General features: G+C 45.4%; 1 protein-coding gene across 1 annotated transcript in view; it reads right to left on the reverse strand.

Annotated features, from left to right (window-relative positions):
- Window positions 1-1,285: 1,285 nt before the first annotated feature.
- The window catches only part of PAMR1 (peptidase domain containing associated with muscle regeneration 1), a 140,674-nt gene continuing 117,704 nt past the window's right edge, over window positions 1,286-24,255 (reverse strand). Inside the window, exons 7-11 of the mRNA XM_082270151.1 lie at window positions 23,330-23,542; window positions 12,781-12,847; window positions 8,237-8,469; window positions 4,277-4,569; window positions 1,286-1,910 (exon numbers count right to left, since the gene is read on the reverse strand). Coding sequence (XP_082126277.1) covers window positions 1,371-1,910; window positions 4,277-4,569; window positions 8,237-8,469; window positions 12,781-12,847; window positions 23,330-23,542 — 1,346 coding nt within the window. The 3' untranslated portion in view covers window positions 1,286-1,370. The remainder of the gene's footprint in view (window positions 1,911-4,276; window positions 4,570-8,236; window positions 8,470-12,780; window positions 12,848-23,329; window positions 23,543-24,255) is intronic.

Consider the following 24,255-nt stretch of genomic DNA (forward strand, 5'->3'; position numbering starts at 1 on the left):
ACTGATCACTCTGCATTGATTGGGGCACTGATCACTCTGCATTAAGGGAGGCACTAATCACTCTGCATTGATTGGAGCACTAATCACTCTGCATTGATGGGGGCAATAATCACTCTGCATTGATGGGGGCAATAATCACTCTGCATTGATGTGGGAACTAATCACTCTGCATTGATGGGGGTAATAATCACTCTGCATTGATGGAGGGCACTAATAACTCTGCATTAAGGGGGGCACTAATCACTCTGCATTGATTGGGGCACTAATCACTCTGCATTGATGGGGGGCACTAATCACTCTGCATTGATGGGGCACTAATTACTCTGCATTGATTGGGGCACTGATCACTCTGCATTGATTGGGGCACTAATCACTCTGCATTGATGGGGGCACTAATCACTCTGCATTTATGGGGGCACTAATTACTCTGCATTGATTGGAGCACTGATCACTCTGCATTGATTGGGGCACTAATCACTCTGCATTGATGGGGGGCAATAATCACTCTGCATTGATGGGGGCAATAATCACTCTGCATTGATGGGGGCACTAATCACTCTGCATTGATGGGAGCACTAATCACTCTGCATTGATGGGGGTACTAATCACTCTGCATTGATGGAGGGCACTAATAACTCTGCATTAAGGGGGGCACTAATCACTCTTCATTGATTGGGGCACTAATCACTCTGCATTGATGGGGGGCAATAATCACTCTGCATTGATGGGGGCAATAATCACTCTGCATTGATGGGGGCACTAATCACTCTGCATTGATGGGAGCACTAATCACTCTGCATTGATGGGGGTACTAATCACTCTGCATTGATTGGGGCACTAATCACTCTGCATTAAGGGGGGCAAACCTGGAAAACCAGTTGCCAGTAGCAACATCATCAATACCAGCTAACATTACACACCTCACCAAAGAGAAGCAGTTGCAGCCATCACATTAGGGGTGAGTTAATTAAATGTTTGATATATAACAGGCACATTTTTAAGTTGATAATTTTGTGCGGCCCCCGAATGATTTTAAAAATACCCAAATGGCCCTCGGGAGAAAAAAGGTTCCCCACCCCTGGCCTAAGTGATCCTTCAGGTACCCGCTTTCTCTGGCACACAAGCAAGATGATGCTAACACTGCACCAAAACTCTTGGAACGGAATGTGTGTTCCTAATAAAATGTGTGTTTGTAGGTAAAACCAGGAATTTTCCTGTAAATTTCGTAAAGTCCTGAAGACCAGGTTATCTAAAATGAGATGAGATGTAGATTATTGTATTGTGGATATAAATACATAAATATGGGACAGAATCCCTAGTTCCTAGTCATTGGATATTGATCCATCACCAAGTCCCTTTCATCTCAGAGTCTACTTCATATTTTTTTCAAGCCATTCTTTGAAGGTGCCAATTTTGGTGTAGCCTGTGTACAAGTCTTGGTGGCAGGTTTTATCATAACCCCAGCTCACCAGTCCCATAAGGTGCCATCTGCTCTCAGAGGATGATGTAGTTCCTGGCAGTAATACAGCAGCAATACCGCCAGTCTCAGAAGGACAGATGTGAGAAGAAGCTCCTGGCACCTGCTTGGCACAGAACATGCTTTCTGTCACGCTGACGGATATGCCATTCTCCTCATACTGCTGCTCACACAGTAGCGAGTCCACTGGCAAGACAAGACCAGCGCGAAGAGTCTCGTTCTTGTAACCCCGGGCCTTGGGGTCGGAGAGAATCCTCCAGCCGCTTGTGACGATCCTGGTGTCCAGGGTGGAGGAGTCGTGATCTGGCGATGAGGCGAGGCAAACCGGTTGCACGTGGTCACTGACACGGGCCTTGTCCAGGAGTTTGATGACCGCTATGTCAGAATCCAGCAGAATGGGGTCATAGTTTGGGTGTACAATGATGGCTGAGATCTGAAAAAAAGGACAGAAAGAGATCACTAAATCAATTAACTGTGGTGAGAGCAGGAGTCTCTAAACTTTCTAAACAAGGGAGGCTCAACAGTGGCCATCAGGAGAACAAAATGTCCCAGCATCAGTTGGAGTAGACAATGCCCCATCTTTGGTGTCAGTGAGAGGATTTGTGCCCTATTGTTGGTGCTATTGGTAGGAATTGTGCCCCATCTTTGGTGTCATTGTGCCCCATGATTGGTGTCATTGCTAGGAATTGTGCCCTATCCTTGATTTCATTGGGCCTCATTGTTGGTGTCATTGGGAGGAATTGTGCCCCATCTATGTCATTTGTAGGAATTGTGCCCCGTTATTGGTGTCATTGGTAGGAATTGTCCCCTTTCATTGGTGTCATTGGGCCTCATTGTTGGTGTCATTGGGAGAAATTGTGCCCCATCTATGTCATTTGTAGGAATAGTGCCCCATCATTGGTGTCATTGGTAGGAATAGTGCCCCATCACTGGTGTCATTGATTGGGATTGTGCCCAGTCATTGGTGTCATTGGAACCCATCATTGGAAGAAACTGTGCCCCATCATTGGTGTCATTGGGAGGAACTGTGCCCCATCGTTTTTGTCATTGGGAGGAATTCTGTCCCATTATTTGTGTCATTGGGAGGAATTCTGCCCCATCATTAGTAGGACTTTGACCCCATTACTGAGTCATTGGGCCCCATTTTTGGTGTTATTGGGAGGAACTGTGCCCCGTCATTGGTATCGGTGAGAGGAATTGTGCCCCATCACTAGTGTCCGTGGGAGGAATTGTACCCCATCATTGGTTTCATTGGGAAGAATTGTTCACCATCATTGGTTTCATTGGGAAGAATTGTTCACCATCATTGGTTTCATTGGGAAGAATTGTTCACCATCATTGGTTTCATTGGGAAGAATTGTTCACCATCATTGGTGTCATTGGGCCTCATTGTTGGTGTCATTGGGAGGAATTGTGCCCCATCTATGTCATTTGTAGGAATTGTGCCCCGTTATTGGTGTCATTGGTAGGAATTGTGCCCTTTCATTGGTGTCATTGGGCCTCATTGTTGGTGTCATTGGGAGAAATTGTGCCCCATCTATGTCATTTGTAGGAATAGTGCCCCATCATTGGTGTCATTGGTAGGAATAGTGCCCCATCACTGGTGTCATTGATTGGGATTGTGCCCAGTCATTGGTGTCATTGGAACCCATCATTGGAAGAAACTGTGCCCCATCATTGGTGTCATTGGAAGGAACTGTGCCCCATCGTTTTTGTCATTGGGAGGAATTCTGCCCCATTATTTGTGTCATTGGGAGGAATTCTGCCCCATCATTAGTAGGACTTTGACCCCATTACTGAGTCATTGGGCCCCATTTTTGGTTTTATTGGGAGGAACTGTGCCCCGTCATTGGTATCGGTGAGAGGAATTGTGCCCCATCACTAGTGTCCGTGGGAGGAATTGTACCCCATCATTGGTTTCATTGGGAAGAATTGTACACCATCATTGGTGTCATTGGGCCCCATCATTAGTTTCATTGGGAGGAATTGTTCACCATCATTGGTGTCTTTGGGCCTCATTGTTGGTGTCATTGGGAGGAACTGTGCCCCATCAGTGGTGTCAATGGTAGGAATTGTCCTCCTTTGTTGGTGTCAGTAAATGAGAAAATTCCCCTAAGGGCCAGACAAAAATATTATAAAACAATATAAAAAAAATGATATAAAATATATATTGTAACAATTAGAAAGGACTTCCTTTTATTAAATGTATCTTGAAAAGTAATATTTTGCTGGCCATCGTCTGTAAAGCTTTTACCTTGGACTGTTTTATATATATATATATATATATATATATATATATATATATATATATATATATATATATATATATATATTTTTTTTTTTTTTTTTATTGAATTTTGACAGCTCAGGTGAACCACACTTAGAGCGCTATGACTGCATGTGTGTGTATGCATGCATGACCTATGAATGACGTTGGATCATGCATTTTACAAAATGTGTGACTGTCATTGAGAATGTAAACCAACTTTGTGTATGAACCTAAAGTCCCCCGGGTCCCCCAAGGTCTAAACCTGGCCCTACTCGTCACCAAATCATATGTTTCAGGGTTAGGGGTAGGATTGACAAGGCATCCTTGTATGAGTAATGCTTTAATTTTGCTGCGATAGGGAGGGAGTCTTTTGGGAAGAGTCACTATTTAAACACAGAGCATCAAACCATTAACAGAGTCCACCACCTCTATTGTTCCATACAGAGATCTGTGAACACAGCCTGCATCCTCTGGGAATGACGTTCCCCATCCCATATACATCCCCGCTCCCAGTTGCCATGGTTACTGACATGCAGATGCTGCTGGCTCTTCTCTTCACGCTCGTCGTCTCTGTAGAATTTTCCCAGCACCACTTTCAGATCTGACACCTTGATAATGGTGCTCTTGCCCAGGTCTGTTACGCAGTGAGCGGCGATCACCACCGTGCGCTCGTTTAGCAGAGCCCCGCTGCACACCAGGACCCAAGTGCCCTTCCTCAGGTTGGCACCTTTCACCCCGTTAGAGCGACGGTACAGGGCTGCCTGCCATGGCCAACGCATTTCAGATATCCGCGAGACGGTGAAATTCCCCAGTTTCCCGCAAACTGTAAAGGAAGATGAAAAAAAAAAAAACATTATAATTAGACAAGAGAAGGAAAAAATCAACCATTTGGCTTTTTCTGTGAAAGATACAAACTCACTGGGCACATTAAAGAAAATGGAAATTTGATGAGCAAAATGTTGCAGTGCCATGTTCTCATAGATTAGAAGATGCCATGTTATTTGAGGGCAGCCCCTAAGTGCAGTGTAACTTTGCAGCTCTAGGGTTCTGGGCTTAGTTGCCACCAGGGGGTACAAACTACATGGTTTAACCACTTAAGCCCCGGAAGATTTTACCCCCTTCCTGACTTTAATGGACAATTGCGCGGTCGTGCGATGCTGTACCCAAGTAGGTCTTAACCACTTAAGCCCCGGAAGATTTTACCCCCTTCCTGACCAGGGCCTATTTTGCGATTCGGCACTGCGTGACTTTAACGGACAATTGCGCGGTCGTGCGATGCTGTACCCAAATGAAATTGATGTCCTTTTTTTCCCCACAAACAGAGCTTTCTTTTGGTGGTATTTGATCACCTGTGCGATTTTTTGATCATGCGCTGTAAACAAAAAAAGAGCGTCAATTTTGCAAAAATAACAATATTTTTCACATTTTTTTATATGAAATTCCCCCCCAAAAAATGTAAAAATAATTTTTTTTTTAACATTTTAGGCCAATTTGTTTTCTGCTACATATGTTTGGTAAAAAAAAATCGCAAAAAGCGTATTTTGATTGGTTTGCGCAAAAGTTATTGCGTTTACTAACTAAGGGAAAGATTTTTGTCATTTTTTATTTTTTTTTAACGAGTAATGGTTGGCGATCTGCGATTTTTTTTGCGGGACTGCGACATTGCGGTGGACAGATCGGACCCTTAACTGACATTTTTGACACTTTTGGGGGTACCAGTGACATTACTACAGTAATCAGTGCTATACATATGCACTGTTACTGTAAAAATGACACTGGGAGGGAAGGGGTTAACTTTATTGGAAAGGGAGGGGTTAAGTGTGTCCCTAGGGGCGTGTTTCTTACTGTCATTGGATGTGGCTGTTTGTGTAACAGCACAGATCAACGGTCCTACATAGCAGGACTGTATGATCTGTTATTTTACACAGGGGAGAATGACAGGCGGCTTTGTTTACATTACCCGCCTGCCTTTCTCCCTCTCTACCCGACGATCGCGAGTGACCGGCGGACATCGGGTCCGCCGGTCACACGCGCCGGCTTCTTCGGGTACGAGCGGAGGCGGGAGCGCGCCTCCGGTGGCGTGCGCTCGCCCCCTATTCGCTCCCAGGCTAGTGACGTACCGGTACGTCACTTTGCCTGGGAGGGGCTGACCGCCACCGTATATAGTCGGGCGGCGGTCGGCGAGTGGTTAATATCGTATGTATGTTATCCCTGCACTTTGTCTGAGTTTGCTCTAGGCATCTCAATTCATAACACCAACTACAAAATATTGGTAATGCTGTGTGCGTGTCAGTACCATCATTTCAAGAAATCTAGACTGTAAGCTCCATTTAGATCAAAGGGGTGATGTGACAATGAATGGTTCTATATAGTTTTTTGCAGGTGTGTGAACTAATTAAATAAATGAAAAAGGAAATAATATAAGGGATCATTGACAAGAATTAAAGAGGTCAACCACCCACGCTTGTAACCTGACATAAAGCCCTTTAGAGCCGGTTCACACTACTCCGACTTGTCAGGCGACTTGCAGCGCTCCATGCTGTGCAATGGAACCGTTCTAATCAGAGCGACTCAAGTCGCTCCGACTTAGAAAAAGGTTTCTGCACTATTTTTGGGTGAAGTCGGAGCGACTTGCATTGACTTCTATTATGAGAAGTTGTTTGCAAGCCGCGATGAAGTCGTGCTGCACGGGCGACTTCAAAGTCGCCCAAAATCGGGGCGACTTTGAGTCGGAGTAGTGTGAACCGGCTTAAAGGTGAAATTTATTCTGCATATATTTTGCCTTTCCTACTCCCCCTGCCCCCCATCAACAACATGCTAATAAAGTAATGATGTTTTAAATAAAACTATTCTATTTTATTACATACCTTTTTTTAGCCCCAATGGTATCATCATTGGGTCTCTGTGCTTCTCTATGCTATGAAAATCCTAGCTGGTGGAAGGGGCTGACTGAGTGCTGTACATAGCTTCCTTAAAAGGTATTAAACTGAAAGATATTAACCTTTTTTTTTTGGAGGGGGGGGGGGCGGGTGGGGTTAGCAAGGAGGTGGGGGAGCTCTGTGTATTGGAGGGGCTAGGAGGTAGGTGAGCTCTGTGTATTGGGGGGGGGGCTAGGATGTAGGGGAGCTCTGTGTATTGGGGGGGGGGGGCTAGGAGGTCGGGGGGACATCTGTGAATTGGAGGTGCTAGGGGGTGGGGGAGATCTGTGTATTGGGGGCTAGGAAGTGGGGGAGCTCTGTGTATTGGGGAGCTATGAGGAGGGGGAGCTTTGTGTATTGGGGTGCTAGGAGGTGGGGGAGATATGTGTATTGAGGGATTGCTAGAAGGTGGGGGGAGCTTTGTGTATTAAGGGGTGATAAGAGGTGAGGGGATCTCTGTGTATTGGGGGGGGCTAGGAGGTGAGGGGGAGCTCTGTGTATTGGGGGGGCTAGGAGGTGAGGGAGCTCTGTGTATTGGGGGGGGGGGCTAGGAGGTCGGGGGGACATCTGTGAATTGGAGGTGCTAGGGGGTGGGGGAGCTCTGTGTATTTGAGCTATGAGGAGGGGGGAGCTTTGTGTATTGGGGTGCTAGGAGGTGGGGGAGATATGCGTATTGAGGGATTGCTAGAAGGTGGGGGGAGCTTTGTGTATTAAGGGGTGATAAGAGGTGAGGGGATCTCTGTGTATTGGGGGGCTAGGAGGTGAGGGGGAGCTCTGTGTATTGGGGGGCTAGGGGGTTGAGGGAGCTCCGTGTATTGAGGGGTGCTAGGAGGTGGGGGAACTCTGTGTATTGGGGGGCTAGGAGGTAAAGGGGAGCTCTGTGTATTGGGGGGCTAGGAGGTGGAGGGAGCTACATGTATTGAGGGGTGCTAGGAGGTGGGGGGAGCTCTGTGTATTGGGGGGCTAGGAGGTAAAAGGGGAGCTCTGTGTATTAGGGAAATAAGAGGTGGAGGGAGCTCTGTGTATTGAGGGGTGCTAGGAGGTGGATGAGCTCTGTGTATAAGGGGGGGGGTGCAGGGAGGAGGGGGAACTGCTGTCCTGGGGAACGGGGGGGGGGGCTAGGTGTGGGAGACTGTACTGGGGGGGTGGGAGGAAGGATAAGCTTTGTGTAGGGGGGGTGGAAGAAGGGGAATCTCTGCAGCCACACAACGAGGGGGGGTGCAGTATTTACTTATTCATTAAAGCTTTTGAGCACACCAATGAGGACAACTTCCTCCTTACTCCAACTTGCTTCCTACCTTTCCGACAGTGTCTGGAGCATATCCTAATTGTCTTTGCTTTAATGCCAACCAACCCTTGCTGGATTCCCAATAGACATATATATATATATATATAAATATATGGACAATACAGTGTGTGTGTAAAAGATGGAGAGGACCATGAATCCACAATCTTGGGAGACATCTTTCCACCACCAACCAAACTTTTAGCTGGTGATTAGGCTTGCCAGAGTCCTCTTACATCTTAACAAGGTGAAATTCTGAAAATTCTGAAATAACATAAGGCAAATACCAGGGATACAAGATGGCGCTCGCCCACTCCACTTCCCAGTCTTTAGACAGGTCCTCCTGCTGCTCCCGGCACGTTTGTAAAATTGAGACGCACACTCATACTGCAGCTGTGTGTGAAGATGATGGTAACCCTGAGGAAGTTCTCCGGGCGGAAGAGCCGGCTTCTTGGTCGGGTAGATGTCCCCCTTCTCCTTGGTGAATGAACTGGAGTATAGCTGGTGTAGTGGAGTCTCCCTGATTACAAACAAAACACAGATTTCATGAGAAACCTTCAACCAAGTCATCTTGTCAGAGCTGAAAATGTGCCTTCAGAGACTCCCACCAACCTTCTAGGATCAAACATGGCAGCAAGGACCTCCAACATTTTTTCCATAAAGGTTCCCACCAGATGCATAGAAGCAGGGCTTTTTTTCAGCGGGAATGCGGGGGAACTTCCAGTCTGAATGTATGCAATGGCAAAGGGGTGCTGGGGCCAATGGAGTGAGCTGAAGGGCCTATTGATGCTGGCTGCTGTGGGATCTATTGTTGCTGGGGTGAATCTATTGTTGCTGGCGGGCATTATGCTGTGGGTGGGGCTTTTTTTGCAGTGGAGGATTTTTTGTTGCTTAGGGGAACTATTGTTGCTGGGGGCTATTGTTGGGGTGGGAGTCTATTGTTGCAGGGGAGGATTTATGGGGGGGGGGCAATTTTTTTTGCAGGGGAGGATTTATTGTTGCTGGGGGGCTATTGTTGTTGGGGGTCTATTGTTGCTGATTCCAGGGGATCTATTTTACTGCTTTTTCTATTGTTGCAGGGGAAGACTTATTGCTGCTGGGGGATCTATTGTTGCTGATTCCAGGCGATCTATTTTACTGCTTTTTCTATTGTTGCAGGGGAAGACATTGCTGCTGGGGAATCTATTGTTGCTGATTCCAGGGGATCTACTTTACTACTTTTCTAGTTATCATTAACAAATTCCATACAAATTACCTAGAACCACAACATGATACTTGGTTCTGTATTCTCTAAAATGGGGGGGGGGGGGGGTACTGGGAGGTTGGCAGAGGGTGGAACCAAAGGACAGCGCTCGGAAATGGGTAGGGAGGGGAAACAAGGGACGACTCAGAAGAGGGAAGTACCTGCACCTGTTCTCGGAGAAAAAAAGCCCTGCATAGAAGTATTTTACATGCCATTAAGGGCAAGCCAACAGGTTCAATTTAATGCCCCCCTTTCCCAGCTGCACATGCTCACATTATTCACCCGCCACCCTGTTCATTTGCCAGGAGTAAAGCTGGCCATACAGTGGGCTGAAGAAGAAAAATCCATAAATTCCCCATCCACACTAAACAGCATAGATGTATGAGATACCCACTGCCAGATGCAGTCACTACTCGGGTATAACTAAACAGTTACTGCATCTGACTTGCCGCAGTCAGTGTTTGGTGGACTTTTTTCAGCCCAGCTTCTTTAAATTTTTCAATCAACGTTTATCATGCTGGATAGTGTTGGCAAGGCCAAAACCTGAGCCATGTATGGCTGCATGTCACAGCAGTCACATGATCGGAAAGCTGCTTGGTACTTCTAGCTATAGAGGACCATGTGACTCACAATCCTTAAGGCTCGTTTACACTCCCCTGAATGGGAACACACTGCGGTTACAGCACAATAGTGTGGCAATTAGTGGGTTAAAACAGGCTTTGATGAGGCTAAATATTAACTCCCCACCGCCTAAAACCTCTGAAAAGTGATTCGAGCTTGAATCACTTTTCAGAGGAGCGGCGATCCTTGCTGCAAGTTTAAATGAGCCTTTAAAGTGTATGTATAGCCAGGTATGGCATAAAATCCTTGCCAGGTTATGTTTTCCTGCCTGCGTACCACTGTCCCAGGGATGCAACAGGAAGGTGAGGAGATCTCCCCTCTTGGACAATTGTCCCCAGAGCAAGAGGCATTAGGTAGGGGGGGACATGGGCATCCGCAGAACTTTTTTCGAGGGGAGGGGCATAACTATACCCCATCCCTTTTTGACAATGTCCCGAAGGGGAGGGGCTTAGTCATTATCACATAAAGCGCCAGGTGTTCTAAAATTTAATCGGACCCGTGAAAATTCCGGACCCTCGTCACTTCCGGTGACGCTACGTCACCACCAGCTGGTGCGAGCCCCGGTGCGCATGCGCACAAGACATTTTCCAGGTCCGATGAAATTTTAAGACTTTGCGAACAGCTGACTGAGAGGAGGAGGGGCTGAGGTGGGACGCACACACCCCCGCGGGAAAATTTAACAACACCGCTGCATCATCGAGCAAGGAACATGTTGAACATGTTGCAGAGCTGACTTAGAGGAGGCGGAAAGGAAGTGAATATATATATATATATATATATATATAGATATATATATATAATTTTAGAACACCGCCTGAGGTCCCTAGACTTCCGCCCTCACATAGAGCCACTTCCGCCTGTTCTCCCGATACTTCCGCCCTTACTGACACGTACATCCGCCTGAGGTCTCTAGACTTCCGCCTTCTCTATGGAAACGTCCGCCCTCACGTAGGGCCACTTCCGTACTCATTAACATTATTTTCTGTCCCCGACATCCACATTTCCACCATTAATTTCCAACGGACAGTCCCCTCTAAGTCAGCTCTGCAACATGTTCCTTGCTCGATGACGCGGCGGTGTTGTAAAATGTTCCCGCGGCGGTGTGTGCGTCCCACCTCAGCCCCTCCTCCTCTCAGTCAGCTGTTCGCAAAGTCTTAAAATTTAATCGGACCTGGAATATGTCTTGTACACATGCACACCGGGGCTCGCACCAGTTGACGCACCAGCTGGGTTATGACGTAGCATAACCGGAAGTAACGAGGTCTGGAATTTTCATGGGTCCGACAAAATTTTAGAACACAGGCATGCAAAAGGTTGAGAAACTTGGTGCAAAAGCTTAACAGAAGGATCAAGCTGCCATTGTCTGATTAGCAATTCCTAATCAATTTTTATGTTTACACTATTGAAACTATGGAATGCACCACACTATTCATACACACATCATCAAGGCACTGCAGCTAAATTATAAGAAAACACATGTAGAATCTACATTTCGTGTTAACAAATGACAAATAAAATATATGATAAATGTATTTATTTTGAAATGTATTAACCTAAATATATTAAAATAACATTAAGTATAACATATAAATATATATATTTATTTTTATTTATAAGTAAATAGCTATTCTCACCCAAATTGGAAAATAAAACATAATTTTAATTGGATAGCTGTTGCAGGTTAGGAACTGCATACATCTACACTCAAATTTAACAATTGCATTTTTCAATAAGTAGTTTTGTACATTTTTTGTACATCGGTTAGTGATCTCGAAAAATAAACTGTAAACGTCTGTGGTGCTGTGCAAATTTATCAATTACTTAGTCAATCAGCTGTTGCTTGTTTTCAGCAATTTTTGCTCTATGCATGCTCATCATGCACAAACCTGGCCCCTTCTATCACCTAAAATACCTGGCTGATCCTGCCTGGTTATGTCCTCCCCTCTGTAAACTGACCACGGTATACCATGGCTGCTGAGCCCTGATACCATGGTCAGTCTACGTGCCTCCGTCATCCGCAGCCTTCCTGTCCTCTCTCTCCCCCTCTCTCACTGCCTGTCTTCTCCTGTGTCAGTGCTCACCCCCTCCCCTCCTGCTGCTGTAGTTTCATTTAAAGCTTCATATCCGGTCTACAGTCAATTTAATAATCCTGTGTGCCCCTGTGTCTGTGTTTTATAAAAACAAGCCGTTCTTTACCAGTTTTCAGAGCACCGATCTCTGCTCACGTGACCTGCCGCCTCTCTCCTCCTCTTCCCCTCCGCTCCTCCCCTCCTCCTCCCCTCCCAACTGACGTCAGTGGGGAATACTTGGACCCCACCCACTGCAGGCAGGTGTCAGACGAGGAAATGAGAGAGCCCACAGGTCACGTGAGCTCCGATCGACGCTCTGAAAACTGGTAAAGAACGGCTTATTTTTTTTAAACACATACACAGACACAGGGGCATGGGCACACAGGATTATTTAATAGACCAGATAGGATGGTATAAAGTGGCTTAACAACCACTTTAAAGGGGAAGTTGAGATTGCAGACGCCCATGGGGGAGGACCTAAATACCCTCCCAGCAGCCAGCATCAGGTGGAAACTGATTACTTGGATCTGCTGGGTAACTCGGGGTTAATGATTTTGCTGCTTCTTTTTCTTTATATGGCAAAAGTAACAATATGTCCATTAGGTCATGTACTTTTTATTTTTCATTTGTTTACTTATGGAAATGTGACATGGAATTTCTTGGTTAGCAGTTGTGTATAATCTGTTAGTGACTTATAACGATCCCTGGCGGCTTTACACAGCATCAAGATGGATTACATATGGCATGATACAGAAACCAAGAGACAAAATGGATGACATAAGGCCGGATTATCCAGAACACACACAATCCTCTTTTTTTTTTTTAAGATACAACTAATGATTTATTTCATGTTTAGTGAAGAGATCTAGACGGCTTACAAGACACCAAGAGAGCTCACCGGGACTGAACCTGGGATGGAAGGACTTTCTGGCGCACCAAGTCTGGGATCTTCGGCTCCCGGCAAGCTAAAGCAAAGAAATGGTTAAATGTTATCGCTGGCAAAAAAAACTACTTTCAAACCAGGGGCGTAACTACAGGGGTTGCAGGGGTTGCAGTCGCAACCGGGCCCCATGCTCCAGGGGGCCTGTGTGTCTCCCCTGTACACCTGCATAGGAGGGGCGGTGGGGGCAGCATGTAGATAAATCACTGTCCTCCTTTTTCCTTTGTATGCTGCCCCCGCCACTCCTCCTATCCAGTTCACTTGTGTTCTGCTGTCTCTGGGCCCCTGTGTGCTCCCCTGGTCCCCCCCCCCCCCACCACTGTGCCCCCTCTCCTCTCCTGCTGGTTACTGCAGGGGATGTGTCACAATAGAGAACCAGGAAGGGGTCCGTAAATATGTAATTTACCAGCTCCTTCCTTTTCTGAATGGACAGAGTCATAGTCAGTCACATTGTAAAAAAATAAAATAAAATGATAAAAAATAATACAATTAAAATACCGAAAAATAAAAACTACTGACACCAGTGGGTGAACTTCCAGGATCGCAAAGGTCACACTTGCGACCCGGCTCTGGTACTCCACCATCGTGGGGAGGCCCCAAGATGGCAGCAAGGGGGCCCACTGCAGAACTTGTGAAAGGGTCCAGCTGCAGGACCGTAATAAAGGGCCCCCGCAATGAGAGTAAAGGGCCCCAGGATCCGTGGGAAGAGCCCCAGGCTTGAAGGGAAGGGCCCTGGCCAGGGGTCCGGGGGGCCCTTCATGGTTTCTTGCACCGGGGCCCTGAAGGTTCTAGTTACGCCTCAGTTTCAAACAATTGTCACAATCATGTATTTTCTTTTCTTTTTCTGAGCAGCCTGTCCTTGGATCAATGCATGTACAAATACCACAAGCAGCAGACCAAAGGTGGAAGAGTCCAAAAAAGAGCTTTAATTGTTCCAGGTGTATCAAAAGAAAAGGTGCTCAAAGCCTTACAATTCATTTTCTTTAACCACTTACCTGATGGCCACTTTCACCCCTTCCCTGCCCGGGCCAGTTTTCAGCTTTCAGAGCTGTCACACTTTCAATGACAATTGCGCGGTCATGCTACACTGTACATCTTTGTCATTTTTTTTATGAGACAGATAGAGCTTTCTTTTGCTGGTATTTAATCACCACTGGATTTTTTATTTTTTGCTAAACAAATGAAAAAAAGACTGAAAATTTTGAAAAAAACTACTTTTTTCTAGTTTTTGTTATAAAATTTAGCAAATAAGTAATTTTCCTTTTTCACTGATGTGCGCTGGTGAGGCTGCACTGATGGTCACTGATAGTAGGCTGCTCTGATGGGTGCTGATAGGCTGCACTGATAGGCACTGATGAGGCTGCACTGATGGACGCTGATAGGCTGCACTGATAGGCACTGATGAGGCTGTACTGATGGGCACTGATAGGCTGCTCTGATGGATGCTGATAGGCTGCACTGATAGGCACTGATGAGGCTGCACTGATGGACGCTGATAGGCTGCACTGATAGGCACTGATGAGGCTGCACTGATGACCACTAAAGAGGCTGCACTGATGGGCACTGATAGGCTGCTCTGATGGGTGCCGATAGGCTGCACTGATAGGCACTAATGAGGCTGCACTGATGGACTCTGATAGGCTGCACTGATAGGCACTGATGAGGCTGCACTGATGACCACTAAAGAGGCTGCTCTGATGGGTGCCGATAGGCTGCACTGATAGGCACTGATGAGGCTGCACTGATGGCCACTAATGAGGTGACACTGAAGAGGCAGCACTGATAAGCTGCACTTATGGCTACTTATGAGGAGGCATTGATGAGGTGGCACTGATGGGCACTAATAGACAGCACTGATGTTCTGCATTGATGGGCATTAATATGCAGCACTGATGGGCACTAATATGCTGCACTGATGGTCACTGATATGCTGCACTGATTGGCACTGATGATCAATGCCCTGATCATCAGCTTAAATGTTACTTGTCACAGGATAGCCGGTTATCTGCATTTCTTTTCTCAAACACTGACAGTGCTGAGGAGAGGAAATGCCGAAAATCGGCATTTGTTTACATGTGATGAGCTGTGATTGGACACAGCTGATCACACGGTAAAGGGCCACTGTGATTGGCCCTTTACCTTGATCTTTGCCAAACAGAAACAGTGATTACACTGTGTCCCGAGGTAGCGCAGGGGGAGGGGGGGGATGTTCTGGAAGGATGTCAATAGACGCCCCCCCAGTGCTGTAGTCTTCTTTTGGCTAAAGCCCGGTCAGAAAGTGGTTAAAACACAGTCACACCCTGAGTAGAAAAGCCTCACCCCTTCCAGTATGCTGCAGACAAGGCCCCTTGCTCTATACGGGGAAGCAGGGATATCTCTGCAGAAGTCTGGCATGTCCCCTGATGAATCAGAACTGAAGTTCCCCAATTAGCAAAGCTGATTGGAGAGCTCTAGCTTTGACTTAGCAGGGAATGTGTTGGGCCCAGGGCCGGGACAAGGGGTGGGCAGGAGGGACGACTGCCCTGGGCACTGTGGTATCATGTGAAGAAGGTGGGGGGGCACCACAAAGAGATCGAGGGGGGGATTTGTGTTGGAAGGGGGCATTTGATGGGTAGCAGGGGGGGGGGAAGTATTGTTTTAGGAGGGGAAATTGGGTGAGGGGGTGGTAATAGTGGTGATTTAAGGGAATTTGTGTAGGGAGGGGGGGGGGGAGAAGATTTGTGCTAGAAAGGAGGATTTGGGGGGAATTTGTGCTGGCAGGGGGGATTTGAAGGTTTGAAGTGGGGGGGGAGATGTGCACTACAAGGGGAAATTTTAGGGGTAGAAGATTTGTGCTAGGAGGGGGGAATTTTTTTTGGGGGGGGAATTTGAGCTGGGGGGGGATTTGGGGGAACAGGGGCAAGAGAGAGGGGATTTCAGCAGGGGGGCGGATTTGTACTGGGAGGAGGGGGAATGTATGCTTAGGAGGTAAGCATGCAGATTAGTGCTCATTGTTTTTCTGGGGGGGGGGGGAATTTTTGCTGACACATAATGCTCATATATCTGGGGGGGCAGTTTGGCATGTTTGCCCTGGGCTCTGGATGACCTTGTCCCGTCACTGGTTGGACCTTTACAGAGAGACTACTGCTTCTCCACAGAGAACAAGGTTCCTTCCCTGCAGCGTCCCGGCGGGAGACTGACTATTCTACCCAGGATGCAGCTTCTTTCTATAGAAAATGAACCATAAGGCTTTGCACCTTTACTTTTGATGCAGCTAGAATGTATTTAGCAAATTTAAACTGTAGCTAAAAAGAACTCCAGGAATTAAAAAAAAAAACAAAAAAAAAACCCACCCAGCAGTGGCGCCCCCTGCACTGCAAGGTTTTAAATCCTCATTACGGCTGGGGATGCACAGAAAGGTATAAATCCTTACCTTCCCACTAGTTCCAGCAGGGCCCATCCAGTGCTGCGACTGGTTCCCAGCAACCTGCTTTGTAAGTTGTGACCAGCTCCAGTCTCACTCCACCCTTAACCACTTAAGGACCGGAAGAGTTAAACCCCTTAATGACAAGGCCATTTTTTGAGATATGGCACTGCGTTATTTTAACTGACAATTGCGCGGTTGTGCGACGCTGTACCAAAATGAAATTTAGGTCCTTTTTTTTCTCACAAATAGAGCTTTCTTTTGGTGGTATTTGATCACCTGTGTGGTTTTTATTTTTTGCACTATAAAAAAAAAAAACGACAATTCTGAAAAAAAAAAAAAAAAACATTTTTTACTTTCTGCTATAAAACATTCTCAATAAAAAAAAAGAATTAAAAAAAAATCAAATTTTTCATCATTTTAGGCCCATATCTATTCTGTCACATATTTATGGTTAACAAAAATCCCAATAAGTGTATATTGATTGGTTTGCACAAAAGTTATAGTGTCTAAAAACTAGGGGATAGGTTTTATGTCATTTCTATTTATTTATTTATTTATTTTTTTACTAGTAATGGTGGCGATCATCGGTTTTTAGCGGGACCGTGACATTGCGGCAGACAGATCGGACACCTAACTGGCACTTTTGAGGGGACCAGTGACATTACTACAGTAATCTGTGCTAAAACTATGCACTGTTACTGAAATAATGACACTGCCAGGGAAGGGGTTACCACCAAGGGCGATCAAAGGGTTAAGTGTGCTCCTAGGGAGTGCTTTCCAACTGTATAGGGGATCGACTCACTAGAGCAGTGTTTCTCAACTCCGGTCCTCAGGGCACACTAACAGGCCAGATTTTAAGCATTACCTTAGGGAGATGCAGACTAGAATAATGCAATCACTGAGTGGCAAATGATATCACCTGTGATGTATTTAAATTTTCTTGCAAACCTGGCCTGTTAGTGTGCCCTGAGGACCGGAGTTGAGAAACACTGCACTAGAGGAACACAGGATCCCTGTGTTCATCTCTGACAGAACAGAGGTCTGCCTTGTTTACATAGGCAGACCGCCGTTCTGTCTTCACGGGTGGCTGACGGACATCGCGTCTGCCGGACCCACTGATTGGCTCCTCCCCCAATCCGCGAGTGTGCAAGCCTCCGACGGCACGCACATGCCCCCAATATCTATTACATGAAGCGAGGTACAGGTACATCGTTTCGCATGATAGAGCTGACCTGCTGCAGATCTCTGCAGTCTCCTGTTATCTCCGCCCTCATCCAGCCCCCTCCAGTTCTGCAGCTATCATTGGCTTTCCTATGACTCATCCCTCCTCCCTTGCTATCAAACTCTCACGAGAGTGAGAGAGAGAGAGAGCTGTGCATGATGTCATTAGCGTAGGCTAATTACCAGACAAGAAAGAGGAAGTGGGCTGTATAAGGTATTTACTATCCAAAGTTAAAACAACAAGGGCAGAGGATTTAATAGATGGAAAGTTTAAAAAATGACTGAAAAGCCGCTATAAGGTAAAAAAAAAAAAAAAAAACCTTTTACCATTAGAACCACTTTGTTTACAATTCGAAAACTTTAGTCTCAATGAATTTATAAATATAGACTAATTTAGAAATTTTCTTGAGGCTTTTTATAACGTATGGTCATTTGTTTTTGTCTTTTTAGCTCATAGCAATCTACAATGCCTGCCCAACAATGCACTTAATGCAGCCCTAATCCCACGACGGGAGGGAAGAGGGCACAACACAAAGCCTTAAACATATTTTTTTTGATTATATTCAGCAATTACCTTGAAAGGAAGAATGAATTACACTGAAAATATCCACTTCCAATTTGTCTCTGTATGTTTAATCCGGATAAAGGAGTCAGACAGACTGAGTGGGAAAGACAGGAATAGTCCTTATCCAGCTCTGTGCCAATTGAGGGGGTAGCATGTCTCGATATAAAGCTATGAAAACGTGAACACATGCTGACTTCTGCAGCTTACTCTACACACTTGTAGCAGACGGGAAGACTTCTGTCCATTGGGTCTATACTGGACCCAGTGATCCTCACTGTTGTCCATAACTCTGGCCACCTTGAACCAGTGACAGGTTCTCTTCGCTCCTTGACCTTTTTCCAGGACTCACAATCTTTGTATTCTGACTTCTGTGCTCGGGTGACAAGGCTTCACCTCCCCTGTTCCTGCTCACTCGAGGGATCATCCTTCCTGATCTCCGGTGATGGCCTGAGCTCGCACCTCCTTGGAAGAGCACCGGTCCCCTCAGAAGACTAACACTAACCAATTACTTCTAGATTCTAGTCCAGGCGCTGGTCAGACCACCATCTCTCACTTATGTCCCTGAGTGTACAGCTTGTATAACAGTGTAAATTTGCTGTCCCCTCAAAATAACTCAACACACAGCCATTAATGTCTAAACCCCTGGAAACAAAAGTGAGTACACCCCTAAGTGAAAATGTCCAAATTGGGCCCAATTAGCCATTTTCCCTTCCAGGTGTCATTTGGTGAATTTTTTCCCCATGTAGACCTGACGTGTTTTTAAAGTGTTTTTTATTTATTTTCTTGAGCAGTGTACGATAGATAGATAGATAGATAGATAGATAGATAGATAGATAGATAGATAGATAGATAGATAGATAGATAGATAGATAGATAGATAGATAGATAGATAGATAGATAGATAGATAGATAGATAGATAGATAGATAGATAGATAGAGAGATAGACACATATATCTATAAATATATAGATATATCTATATATATCTATATCTATATGTATATATACACAGTGGGGATCAAAAGTTTGGGCACCCCAGGTAAAAATTTGTATTAATGTGCATAAAGAAGCCAAGGAAAGATGGAAAAATCTCCAAAAGGCATCAAATTACAGATTAGACATTCTTATAATATGTCAACAAAAGTTAGATTTTATTTCCATCATTGACACTTTCAAAATGACAGAAAACAAAAAAAATGGCGTCTGCAAAAGTTTGGGCACCCTGCAGAATTTATAGCATGCACTGCCCCCTTTGCAAGGCTGAGACCTGCCAGTGTCATGGATTGTTCTCAATCATCGTCTGGGAAGACCAGGTGATGTCAATCTCAAAGGTTTTAAATGCCCAGACTCATCTGACCTTGCCCCAACAATCAGCACCATGGGATCTTCTAAGCAGTTGTCTAGAAAACTGAAACTGAAAATAGTTGACGCTCACAAAGCTGGAGAATTTTATAAGAAGATAGCAAAGCGTTTTCAGATATCATCTGTTCGGAATGTAATTAAGAAATGGCAGTCATCAGGAACAGTGGAAGTTAAAGCAAGATCTGGAAGACTAAGAAAAATATCAGACAGAACAGCTCGCAGGATTGTGAGAAAAACAATTAAAAACCCACGTTTGACTGCATGATCCCTCCAGAAAGATCTGGCAGACACTGGAGCTGTGGTACACTATTCCACTATAAAGAGATACTTGTACAAATATGGTCTTCATGGAAGAGTCATCAGAAGAAAACCTCTTCTACGTCCTCACCACAAAAATCAGTGTTTGAACTTTGCAAATGAACATATAGACAAGCCTGATGCATTTTGGAAACAAGTTCTGTGGACCGATGAGGTTAAAATTGAACTTTTTGGCCGGAATGAGCAAAGGTACGTTTGGAGAAGAAGGGGCACAGAATTTAATGAAAAGAACCTCTGTCCAACTGTTAAGCATGGGGGTGGATCAATCATGCTTTGGGGTTGTATTGCAGCCAGTGGCACAGGGAACATCTCACGAGTAGAAGGAAAAATGGATTCAATAAAATTTCAGCAAATTTTGGATGGTAACTTGATGCCATCTGTGAAAAAGCTGAAGTTAAAGAGAGGATGGCTTCTACAAATGGATAATGATCCTAAACACACCTCGAAATCCACAGGATTACATAAAGAGGCGTAAACTGAAGGTTTTGCCATGGCCTTCACAATCTCCTGACCTCAACACAATTGAAAATCTATGGATAGACCTTAAAAGAGCAGTGCGTGACAGACAGCCCAGAAATCTCAAAGAACTGGAAGACTTTTGTAAGGAAGAATGGGCAAAGATACCTCAAACAAGAATTGAAAGACTCTTGGCTGGCTACAAAAAGCATTTACAAGCTGTGATACTTGCCAAAGGGGGCAGTACAAGATATTAACTCTGCAGGGTGCCCAAACTTTTGCAGACACCATTTTTTTGGTTTCTGTTATTTTGAAAGTGTAAATGATGGAAATAAAATCTAACTTTTGTTGACATATTATAAGAATGTCTAATCTGTAATTTGATGCCTTTTGGAGATTTTTCCATCTTTCCTTGGCTTCTTTATGCACCTGGGGTGCCCAAACTTTTGATCCCCACTGTATGTAATTCTGCTTTGAGTAGGGTTAGCCTGTGGTGAAAGTATGATTTAGGTGGACCTGGTTGTAATCCTATGTTTCTGCATCTCTAATCAAGCTAGATGGATCTTTCATCAGATGATCTTTCCTTGGGTGATGGGTTAGGACTGCCTGGCTAATGGTCATCTAACTTGGTGGTTTGCTTAAAATTTTTATTGCCTAAGAACAACCATTCTTAACCAGGGTTCCTGAAAGCCCAAGGGTTCCTCCAGAAGTTACTAGGGGTTCCTCGAGCTATGGCTTGTTTTAGAGAGGATTCCCCAAGACCTGAAAATGTATTTAGGGCTTACTCTGGGGTAAAAAGATTGGCAAAGATGGTTAAGAACATCCGGTACAACCAACACATTTCAGGGTAAAAGCCTCTCCCTTTTTCAGGGTGTGTGTTAGCTCTTAATAAATTCTGGATAAATATTGCTAGAGAGCCTGGCTTAGCCTCAGTTGGGCTAAAATGCCAGTGTATTTTTGAAAAAGTGAGGATGGCTGAAACATTTGGCTATACTTGATGTCCTTAACCACTTAACCACCGGAGCATTTTGCTGTCTTACGTCCAGGCCACTTTTTGCGATTCGGCGCTGTGCGACTTTAACTGACAATTGCGCGGTCATGCGACGCCGTACCCAAACGAAATTTACGTCCTTTTTTCCCCAGAAACAGAGCTTTCTTTTGGTGGTGTTTGATCACCTGTGCGATTTTTACTTTTTGCACTATAAACAAAAAAAGAGCGTTTATTTTGAAAAAATAACAATATTTTTAACATTTTTTTATATGAAATTCCCCCCAAAAAAGATGTAAAAACCATTTTTTTAAAAAATTTTTGGCCAATTTGTTTTCTGCTACCCATGTTTGGTAAAAAAAAATCGCAATAAGCGTATTTTGATTGGTTTGCGCAAAAGTTATTGCGTTTACTAACTAAGGGAAAGATTTATGTCATTTTTGGTGTTTTTTTTTTTTAACGAGTAATGGCGGCAATCTGCGTTTTTTTTGCGGGACTGCGACATTGCGGCGGACAGATCGGACCCTTGACTAACATTTTTGACACTTTTGGGGGTACCAGTGACATTACTGCAGTAATCAGTGCCATAAATATGCACTGTTACTGTAAAAAGGACACTGGCAGGGAAGGGGTTAATTTTATTGGAGAGGGAGGGGTTAATGTATGCCTGGTGCTTACTGACATGTGTGGGGGGGGGGGGTGACTGAGTGAGCCAGGGACAGATCGGATGTTTAGCTATGCTGAACCCTGCAATCTGTCACTCCCTGTCACTTAGGAGATCCGCCCGCTCTGTTTACACAGGCGGGCGGATCTCCAAACTGGATTCCCCGACGATCGGGGCAGAGCAGCGGCGATCCTGGCCCTCCCCTGGCCCCTGGCCCGACTCCCGCTGTGAATGAAAACAGCGGGAGCGCGCCTCCGGCGGCGCGCGAGCGCCGCCTACAGGGGGAGGAGTCTGGCGATGTAGGTCTACGTCGTCAGACCTACAAGAGCCACTTTGCCGCAGTAGTACTACTCAGCGGTAAAGTGGTTAAAGGAGAAGTACAGCCTAAGCTCGTTTGGCTGTGCTTCACCTATGGATCACAGGAGCACAGTTTGTTTTGCATTCCTTTGACCCGTTTTCAGCAGACAGGGGGCTGAAGTCTGCTGTCTGCTAACGCCACAGAGCGGGTGCAGGCTCGGACAAGATCACAATCATGGAGTTAGAATCCGGTATTAGATTGCTCAGTTCTCAGTGTAGAGGGGGTGGGGGGCAGATGCAGCATCCACCTAGGCAAGTATAAATGTGCAATAACCCTGATTCCCATACTTCTCTTTTAACCAATAAAGCTAGAACTAGAGAGTGGAAAATCTGGTGCAGCTCTGCATAGAACCCTATCAACTTCCACGATTTATTGTCAAAGCTTAATTGAACAAGCTGAAGTTAGATGCTGATTGCCTATCGTGCAGAGCTGCACTAAATTTTGCACTCTTCAGTTTTAGTAAATCAACCCCAATATCTCCAAAACTTTTTTTTAACAGAGCCAAAAGTAATTTAATTGGACCTAGCACCAGATTGGAAATGAATAATGTTTTTTAATCCTTTTATGACCAGATGTCCATGCTTGTTAGATTCCCAGGCCAAACCAATGGCTTTCCAGAAGGCACTGCAACCTGAAGGTGCCAGCAGGGGAGGGCTGGCAGCCTTAGGCCTGGGGGGCAAGTCCAGTCAAGTGGCCCATTGAATCATCGAATCAGCTCACCATCCATGCCCACCTGGTTTTGGACTGATAGCTGTATACAGTGTCTGGCCCCTACAATAATCCAGCCCTGAGTGTGGCCTTTTTACCAGCTTTTACCACTTTTCAGAGTGGCCCAGGGGGCAATTGCCACATTGCCCCCCTTGCCAGTCCTCCCCTGGGTGCCAGGGTTCATCTGCGGGTTGAAGGTTTTTTTTTTTTATTTATTTTTTTAATGAAGCCACCCTGTGCTCACTATGTCATAGCTGACATAGCGATTACATGATTTGGAACAACTCTGGTTTCCAATCATCAGTGGGGACCGCAGCTGTCAATGACAGCTGGAATTGAGAACCAGTAGCTGCGCAATGTATTGAGTGCTGACTCTCAGGAGAGAAGAGGCATGGGGGGGTTGGCAGTTGTAAATATATCCCCAGAAAGTCCAGAAATAGTAATAGCAATATTTCCTCTTACCTTTAATACAGATAGGTTGTTTCCCAGACCATTGCCCTGTTTCCAAGCATTTTCTCTCCTGGTTTCCACTGAGGACATGGGAGTTGTTACAGAAGTAATGGATGGTGGACCCTACCGCCACTTTATTCCCAACTCTGCGAAACTCCTGTTCTGATAATTTTCTATATCCGTTCAGTGGAGGTCCTGGATCCACACAGCTCTTTTCTTCTATTACTAAAAACAGAGGAGCGAAACAGTAAAACTACCAAAACTAGAAACCATTTCAAACATCTCTATTCACTAATACTCGAAATATATATGCTAAAATATCTCATACATCCTCCAATATTGTGCTATGGTCGTTTAGAGCAGGGATCTCCAAATGTAGAGGGGCTGGACTAAGGCCAATGTGAGTAGAAAAAGCCCCGACATCCATGGGAATGAACAATGCCCCATCATTGGGAGGAATAATGCCCCAACATTGGTGTCAGTGGGAGAAATAGTGCCTTATCATTGGTGTCAGTGGGAGAAATAGTGCCCTGCCATCTGTGTCAGTGAGAGAAATTGTGCCCCAATGTTGATATCAGTGGCAGAATTTGTGCCCCATTCTGGTGTCAGCGGGGTAAATAGTACCCCATTGTTGGTGTCAGTGTAAGAAATCGGACCCATCATTGGTGCCAGTGGAAGAAATAGTGCCCCATTGTTGATGTCAGTGAGAGGAATAGTGTCCCATTGTTGGTGTCGGTGGAAGGAATAGTGCCCCATCATTGGTGTCAGTAGGAGAAATAGTGCCCCATTGTTGATGTCAGTGGGAGGAATAGTGCCCCATTGTTGGTATCAGTGGCAGGAATTATAGCCCAATTTTGGTGTCAGTGGAAGGAATAGTGCCCCATCATTGGTGTCAGTAGGAGAAATAGTGCCCTGTCGTCAGTGTCAGTGGGAGGAAT

The sequence above is a fragment of the Pelophylax lessonae genome (assembly GCF_965119305.1).
Source record: "Pelophylax lessonae genome assembly, chromosome: 10".
NCBI classification, from domain to species: domain Eukaryota; kingdom Metazoa; phylum Chordata; class Amphibia; order Anura; family Ranidae; genus Pelophylax; species Pelophylax lessonae.